The following is a 9,011-nucleotide window of genomic DNA, read 5'->3' as shown; positions in this document are numbered from 1 at the left end:
AATTAAAACCGTTGCAATATTATTTATCATTCTCTTTCATGTACGTGCACGTTTGCATGCGTGTATGCGTGTTAGTCGGGAATAAGAATAAAATTCGGAGCTACCAGGCGGTAGATAACTCAAGATATAATTCGAGATATAGATCGATAACTCCAAATACACAATGTTTATTAAATGAACATTTTCTGTCTCACTGCCTGTGTCCCGGGCGAGTAAACTTAGCGCCAGACACTGCCGTATCTCTTGATGAATTTTAAAAATGCAACCCCGTACTGCTTTGACTGTTTTCCTCATCAGATAAGATTGTTCACTTCCTGACAATTTTTCTTATTTTTTCATTAGATTCCATTCAAACATTATATACTTGCTGCGCGCTTGTTGTCTTGCATTTTTAAGCCTCATCGTTCGTTACTATCGCGATCATATCGAGAAAGAAAAGGATGAGACAGAGGAAAGCGCGAAGGTAACGAATTTTGTAAAACTTGTTTTTTTACAATTTTGTAATTATAGATATGTAGTTGTACTCAAACACCTTATGTTCGGTACCAAGAGGATTTTAATGATTAATCGTTTATGGGCAATTGCTTGTGAGGCGCTTTCACGATCCAATCTTTAGCGATACTTCTCCAATATTCGCGATAATCCTCGAAGAAAAAGCTCAAACCATGATGTTCGATGCTTTATAAATCGTTGATAGAAAAGCTTTTTTCTCGCTATTATAAAAGTAACTGCTATACGAGCAGTTTCTTTATGTTTCTCTATAAAATTTGTTCTTCGTATCTTTATCATTTGATCCAACGTGTCATGCACTATTTTGCGCAGACTGTCTATGTTCACGACATTAATCGTCGCTCTCTGTCAGTATGCTTATATCATAGTGCACTACCATACCGAGGGGCTGATGGATTTTACGGACAATTTGAGCTGCTCTTTGGCGTACAGCCTGTTGCTCTTTATCAGTTCTCTAATCGTTTCGTTACGGCATGATATTCGCGTTTGACGGCAGAAATTGCTTCTATCATATAGCAGATCGTGAAAGATTCGGCGTCATGCGTGTTTGTGTTACACACAATACGTATTGATGCCGTACTACATGCCACTTATATCATCGCGTGCAGAAGGAGATAGTATTTTCACCACCGTCAGTCGTTTACACGATTAACAATTTTTCTATTCAAAGAGGCAAAGTTTCGCATCAAGTTTACGAGTGTAGACAAGCAGGGGTAACAAAGCATCGATTTACCGAAATACCTGTTCGCGATGGCTTTATTTAGCCTGTATAGTGTACATAAGGACAAAGCTATAAATACATATCGCTTATATTTTAGATCGATGTATTTTACCGAGACAACAAAATGATAAAAAAAAACGTGTTCAATTAAGAGAGATTAATCTAATCAACTATACTAGCGTTTTCATAATAAAATCAAAAATCGATTTGGAAGATTCTTAAAATAACTAAACGACATTATATAAAATAAAATCTATTAAGTTAAAAGTGTAGTGTAAAAATAATAAACACAAATAGTGTAATATAGTATTGTGAAGTACTCGCCTCGGTCACAAAATACAATTTCTCGCTGACTCGCATTTTTCTTCGCTTATACCTTCGTTCCGTGACTGTATGGCTGCACCGTCGTTGTCGAACTGCCCGAGATTTCTTGCAAGCACAGTTGGCCCCCGCCAACTGATCTTTACACTCGTGTTTCCATCGTGACGAAGTCCTACGATACGTCTTAGTCTTCCTCCCTCATGATCCCTCAGCACGGAGGGAATCCCTAGTTACGCTTTCCCCCCCAGCAGCGGAATATTTCAACCTTACGGCAGTAGTTCGTGGAACTGCGCTCCACCTTTCCTTTACCTGTTGCATTTTTAAAGAGGGCATACAGTTGTATTGTAGTCGAAAGTTGGAAAAGAAAAGGACTCTTCCTATAAGTATATCGTCTATGCATTCATTACTTCTAAAATTACAGTTGCAGTTATTTTTTTCTTTTTTTTATGCAACGCAGCAGAAATATTTAACAAGTTGTGATTGATCAACGGTCGATGACCATGGGTCGCGCGTTTTGCTGTCGACCTGCGAGCAAGTTTTACCATGAATAAAGTTATTCGACGATCGCGATTGGTCGGCGAGGCGTTTCTCGTCGTCGCCGAAGAGAAATATGGGAAGGACCACGCTCAGCCGTCTGGTCAGGTTCAGCCTTCATATTTACGGTATATGGCCGTATGTACCGTCAACTGTGGTGTTCAGATTGTACTGGATCATAGCGCTGAGCACGGCTCAAGTCTTTCAATATCGATACGTAGTGATGAACATTCATATGGACGACTTCTCCAAGTATATGGATGGTGTGAGCAGCGCAATGACGTCTTCTTTATTCTACATTAAGCTCATTATCCTTTGGATTTATCAACCGTAAGGCGTATTAATGGAATATCATAATCGTATCATGTTACTCGTATCATTATTAGCACTTGCCAGAACTACCAATCAGAAAAGTATCAAATGATAATTAATCGATCCTTGATTTTATTCAATCAGTTTGATTATGAGAACTGAGAGTACACACATGACTGCGTGTTATGAGTTGTCTGTTATTTATAATACTTTATAAATAACAGCGTCATACAAAATATCATAAAATATTAGCGTCAAAAATTCAGAATTAATTTAATTTATGATAGACGAGTGTGAAAAAGAACATTAACGTGAATGGTGCGCCCAATCTTCCGTAGAATATTTTACGATCTATTACAAATGATGTCTGCGGATTGGCAAGATAGCACTTTGAACCGCTGTAGCTCGCGCGTAATGATAGACGGGGCAAATCTTGCACGTCGTACCTCGAGGTGGATTATCGGCATGCAAGTAGTCGCCGTATTTTTATACAGCGCCGGTGTACTCGCCGCTAACGCAAACAGTCCCGAGACATTAGAGCCGTACGCGCGAGATCTCATTCTGACGATGGAGCTGCCATTCAACATTAGCACAAATTTTATTTACACGACAGTTCAATCCGTTCAATTTTATCACCTGTTTTTAGTCGCCTGCGGCATTACGAATATTAATTCCCTTCTCGTCACTTTGGTAAGCTTAAATGGCGTGTTACGTTTGCTCAAAGTTAAAATGAAACGAAATCCATTTTTAATTTATTTCAATTTGATCTTATATCTGATAAGATCGCCCATAATTTAAATTTTAAATTAAATATATTACGTATATGCATTAATAATATTTTATATTTTATGTAAATTATTTGCTAAATTATTTTTTCTCCGATATCTTTAAAAATGACTCAAGAAATAATTTTTAATTTCTTGAGAGAGAAAGATTATGAAGCTATAACCTTAGATAATTCACGTCTGTGGTCAAATCGATATTCTTCGAGAATCGTTGACAAAAATCTCCAAATGTACAGCGGATTCGACGGACAAATTTACATTGCGATCGTTGATTATTAAGCACCAGCGTATTATTATATTTGCGGAAAGTATTGAAACTCTTTTCACGTACATCGCATTTATGATGCTTTTATCAGACACGATCATCATATGCTGTTTAGGATTTATTATTGTTACCGTAAGTAGCAAATCCAAAGTGACGTTTGCTTACTTATAAATATAAATATTGCGTACCGGATTAAAAGACTGTTGATAATTATTAACACTAAAGATGTCTGTGGAAGTATCGTGTATGTGTAATTAACTCATACTAAATTACTGTTCGCGTACATGAAAAATTTCAGTCGCTCAACTCGCCTAATGTCGCAGCAATTTTGGTAAAGTCAGTGTTATACTACATTACGATGAACGTCGAGGCATTCATATACTGTTTTAGTGGTGAACATCTGAGCGCCAAGGTTAGCTTCAAGAGAAAAATGGCAGTTTCATTAATTCGCAGATATCTTGATCCTGTATTTTTCTCTTTTCAGAGTAAAATGATTGGAAGTGCGGCGTATGATTCTCTCTGGTATGATTTTCCAGTAAAAGAAAGTCGAACTATATTGTTCCTCATTGTCAGATCGCAGAAAAGTTTGACGATCACGAGCGGAAGGATCTTCGACCTCTCTTTGGAGAGATTTACTAGCGTAAGATTTTACTTAGGGGAGATTGGGGCACCATGAGCCACACAAATTCAAACTCTGAAAAGTATCTTTAAATATAAGATTTTTTGTCTCATTTTATTTAAACAGTTAAAACACAATGTATATTTTAAAGTTTATTTAGCATATTCGATAAATATTGATTAGTTTTTGAGAAAAAAATTAAAACACATTTTTTTGAGATATGACCCAAGGTGCCCCATACCCGGGGCACCATGGGTCTGTCACTGGGACATTATGGGTCACACACAAAAACTAGATTTATTCATTCAAGAAGTAACAAAATGTTACAAAAGTTGAAAATATATTTTATTTTATACATTTTTTATCACATTGTTTAGGTTTTTACAGGACAAACAAGATATCCGAACTACCCACTATTGAAATATTATTTTTTTGGAAGAAAAACTTATCTATTTCTGACATGTTTTCTTTGAACAAAAATTACATTTTACGGTATTTATGCATAAATAGGCCTTCTCTCCGATTTACTTTATTTTTAAATATGTTGTTGGGGATGTCTTCCCGAGTCATTTCATATGTACATATATAAGAGCCGGACTCAACTAGTTTCGGAGATACAGGCTGAGAAAAGATAAAAATAATAAATACAAAAATAAACGTTTGATGATGATTTATTCAACACTATCATTAGGAATCTCAAAATTTTCAACTATTGCATCGTTAATTACGAATATGACAATGAAAATTAGCGCTAAGGTCATTTTCCGGTACGGAACCTCTCTCTAGTATGGACCTCGCTTTACAACTTAGCATGTACTTGTAAGCGAAACTCCCAATGGGAGATCCAGGAGGGCGAAACCCATCGGCGGGGGCAGGGGGTGGAGTCCCCCGAAAGGAGGTCCAGGGGGCGAAGCCCTCTAGTAAGTGTGTCACATTGTTTTGAGCCTTTCGACTCACGAGACTCCTAGAGATATCATTGCCACTTTTGACTAGAGAAGATACGACCTTAGAGGCGTTCAGGAATAATCCCACAAAGGTAGCTCCACACCACCGGCCGCTCGACCGAGTGCGTGAACCAAATGTCTGAACCTGCGGTTCCTCTCGTACTGAGCAGAATTACTATCGCGGAGCCCCCCCGACTTTGATAACATTTTTCTATTGCAAAAGCACCATCATTTATTACAAAAACAAGACTTAATTTGGTAGAAAAAAGTGTCGTGAAACAGGCGTTTGTACTGTTAGTAGGGAGGGTGGTTGTGAAAAGAAGGACAGCGCCTTACCTTGCGTAAGGGTCTTGCTAATCTTTCTTGTATCCATTATTTTTAGTATATTGTAGACTCATCTATTTAGTAAGACAAAGATTTAATAGATATAGACATCTGACATGTCGGGTGAATGGAACGTCCTACTTTGCGTACGGAGCCTCGCTAATTTTTTCAGCATCAATATTTTTAGTATATGATAGACTCATTTATTTAGTAAGGCGAAGATTTGTTAAATAATTTGTTAAAGCAAAGAATGGTTAGTATATGAAAAGTACATATTTATATATACAATAAATAGTAGTGGGAGTGAATCTTGTTTTGCGTGGAGAGTACTGTTCTATATAGGTTTGTAACTTTCTACGTATAACGAATTATTTTTTCTCAGCTTGTATCTCCGAAATTATTTGAGTCCGGCCCTTATATATATATATATAAGGGCCGGACTCAAATAGTTTATATATATATATCTAATGACTCGGAAAGACATCTCCAACAACATATTTAAAAATAAAGCAAATCGGAGACGAGGCCCCTTTTATGCATAATTACCCTTTCTTTATTAACTGTAAGAACGTCTTTTTACTTGTTTGGTTTTCTCTTCCGTGTCTCATTTTTCTTTTCTTCTTGTTTTTTTTTTTCTACTAAGCTTTTCTTCTCCGTAGAATCAGTCAAAATTTTGCTGCTATTCTGCTGTCTACGTTTTCTAGTTTCATACTGATGTATTGCCTTTGGATAGCCTCTAATTTCTGCGGGACTTTTAAACTGGTTTGGGACCTCATCAGCTACTTCTTTTTCTTGTGCTGTTGACTGTAAATCTTTATCTATCAATATTCTCGATGGCATGCATAGGTTAATGTGTGACCCATGGTGCCCCAGCATTGAGTGTCCCATATGGTGCCCCGAATGCACTTAATATAGAAAACGGTGAAACGTAATAAAAAAAATAAGTGATATATGATTATCTGTACTGTAGTAAAATGACAAAAGATGCTAGAAAGTTACACTTAATTTTTAGTACGTGTATATTTTACTACAAAAACAATATTAAAACGTTTCTAAATGGTTAAAAAGTTATTTACGCATCATGAAAACCATTTATGTCACGTGCGTCTTGAGACTACAGACTTTGATGACTGCCACCTAGATATGGGCAACGAAATAACTGTCACATGATACTAGTTGAATCAACCTAAACATTCTGGATTGCCCTAAACCCTTAAACAGTCAATGACCCATGGTACCCCGTGGCTCATGGTGCCCCGGTTTTCTCTATACATATTTTTTGCATTTGTTTGCTTTGTAACGTTACGTAAAATTCAAATATTTTTAACAAGCTTTATCATGATAATTATTTTTTAAAAGTCTTAATTAATATTAAAGAAATTTTCTATTTTTTTATAGTAACAATAGACAAATTAAAACAAAATTCAGTATTCTTATTTTTTGATTATTTACGAAATTCACTATTCTTATATATTAATTATCGAAATAACTTAAGTTGCAAAAATTAACATGGCTATGTTTACACCGCATTAAATTACAAACAGCTTCATATAATTTCCGTTGGTTATTATATTGTAATTTAGTTATATTTCTTTTCATATTACTGTATTATTTAATTTCCGAATATTCCATACATATATGTGATATGGATTATAGATCATAAATAATAATATTTCAGGTAGTAAAGGCATCGTTGTCGTATATATCTGTACTTTTGGCGATGTACTGAAGACGAGTGATGTATTGATAATAGTTGTAACTATAACATGAAACAATAGTGAATAAAAAATATGGTAAATATTACTACTTCTTTATCTCCCACGAGTTGCGACTAGTTTGAACTATTTTACTATTTGCATCTCCTTTCGCACAAAAAAAGAACTATTATAGGCATAATTGCAAAATAAAAAATTATGACGAAAAACTTTCTTGTTTTAGACTTCATGATAACTATTGATAAAACAAAATTCACTTAAATCCTTTTTTCCCAAAGCTTTCAGTTGATTTATCTATGGTGCAAAAGCAGTACTGTAAAACAAACATTTGCCATTTTGCTTTCTTTTGACATTTACAGCCCGCATCTTCAAGTCTTGAATTACTTAACATGGCTGTTGTGCACAACTTCTAATCGGACATTTGCAAGTGCTTTTTTTATTATACTGTACTGATTAATCGTGTATGCCCAATTGCTTGCAAAGCGCTTTTGCGTTCCAATCTTCAGCGATACTCCTCCAATATTCACGATACTTTTTGATCAAAGAAAGAGCACTGATGTTCGACGCTTTATAAATCATTGATAGAAAAGCTTCTTTCTCGCTGCTGTGAAAATAACTGCTGCAATAACGAGTACAGTATATTTCTCTAAAAAATTTGTTCTTCGTATCTTTAGCATTTAATCCAACGTGCCGTGCCCCGTTTTGTGCAGATTTTACTGGATCACGACATTAATCGTCGTTTAAATTTGTCAAGATGCTTAATTACATCGTAGTAGTCTACTATACCGAGGGGCTGGAAGAAATGGATTTGACGGACAATTTAAACTGCTGTTTGGCGTACAGCTTGTTGCTCTTTATCAGTTCTCTAATCGTTTTATTACGGCATGATATTCGTGCATGACGGCAGAAATTGCTTCTATTATATTGCAAATCGAGAAAGCTTCGGCGTCATGCATGTCTGTGTTACACACATGTATTGATGCCTTACCGTATGCCACTAATAACTTCGCGTGCAGAAAGAGAGAAAGATATTTTCACTACCGTCAGTCGTTTACACGATTAACAATTTTCCTATTCAAAGAGGCGAGTTTTGCATCAAGTGTACGAGTGTAGACAAGCAGGGATAACGAAGCATATCGATTTACCGAAAAACCTGTTCGCGATTCTTTTATTTAGCTTGTAGTGTATAAGGCCAGTGCAATAAATTAATACATTGCTGATATTTTAGATCGATATTTTACCGAAACAACAAAATGATGACCAAAATAAACGTCTTTAATTAAGAGAGATTAATTTAATCAGCGTTTTTATATTAAAATAAAAAATTAATTTGGAATTAAGAATCTTAAAATAACTAAACGACATAATATGAAATAAAACTTATTACGTTAAAAGTGTAGTGTAAAAATAATAAACACAAATAGTGTAATGTAATATTGTGAAGTACTCGCCTCGGTTACAAGAAACAATTTCTCGCTTAATTGATTGCATTTTTCTTCGCTTGTATCGTCGTTCTGTAACTCATCTGTATGCCTGCACCGTCGTCGTCGAACTGCCCGCGCTTTCTTGCATGCACAGTTGGCAGGCGCCAACTGTGATCTTTACACTCGTGTTTCCATCGTGACGAACTCCTACGATACGTCTTAGTCTTCCTTCCTCATGATCCCTCAGCACGGAGGGAATCCCCAGTTACGCTTACTTCCCCTCCCCAGCAGCGGAATATTTCAACCTCACGGCAGCAGTTCGTGGAAGCTGCGCTCCACCTTTCCTTTATCTGTTGCATTTTTAAAGAGGGCATACAGTTGTATTGTAGTCGAAAGTTGGAAAAGAAGGGGACCCTTGCTATAAGTATATCGTCTATGTATTCATTATTTATAAAATTACAGTTGCAGTTATTTTTTTCTCTTTTTTGTGCAATGCAGCAGAAATATTTAACAAGTTGTGATTGGTCAATGGTCGAT

General features: G+C 35.9%; 1 protein-coding gene across 1 annotated transcript; it reads left to right on the top strand.

Annotated features, from left to right (window-relative positions):
- The first annotated feature begins 2,141 nt into the window (after positions 1-2,141).
- On the top strand, positions 2,142-7,120 carry LOC112467339 (odorant receptor 22c-like). The gene is made up of 6 exons (XM_025035936.1): positions 2,142-2,416; positions 2,737-3,088; positions 3,353-3,580; positions 3,747-3,860; positions 3,933-4,088; positions 7,014-7,120. Exons 1-6 carry the CDS (start codon positions 2,163-2,165, stop codon positions 7,062-7,064), a joined length of 1,155 nt encoding a protein of 384 aa, XP_024891704.1. The 5' UTR covers positions 2,142-2,162; the 3' UTR covers positions 7,065-7,120.
- The last annotated feature ends 1,891 nt before the right edge of the window (positions 7,121-9,011 follow it).

Source organism: Temnothorax curvispinosus, unplaced genomic scaffold (assembly GCF_003070985.1).
Source record: "Temnothorax curvispinosus isolate PA1 unplaced genomic scaffold, ASM307098v1 QBEX01017163.1, whole genome shotgun sequence".
In the NCBI taxonomy this organism is placed as follows: Eukaryota; Metazoa; Arthropoda; class Insecta; order Hymenoptera; family Formicidae; genus Temnothorax; species Temnothorax curvispinosus.
This window is presented reverse-complemented; position numbering and strand designations above follow the sequence as displayed.

Excerpts from the sequence above, each read along its gene's own strand:
- LOC112467339 (XM_025035936.1), top strand. The coding sequence starts at position 2,163 with ATGGGAAGGACCACGCTCAGCCGTCTGGTCAGGTTCAGCCTTCATATT. Across the intron at positions 2,417-2,736 it reads ATCCTTTGGATTTATCAACC|AATATTTTACGATCTATTAC; the intron begins GTAAGGCGTATT and ends AATCTTCCGTAG. Across the intron at positions 3,861-3,932 it reads GTGAACATCTGAGCGCCAAG|AGTAAAATGATTGGAAGTGC; the intron begins GTTAGCTTCAAG and ends TTCTCTTTTCAG.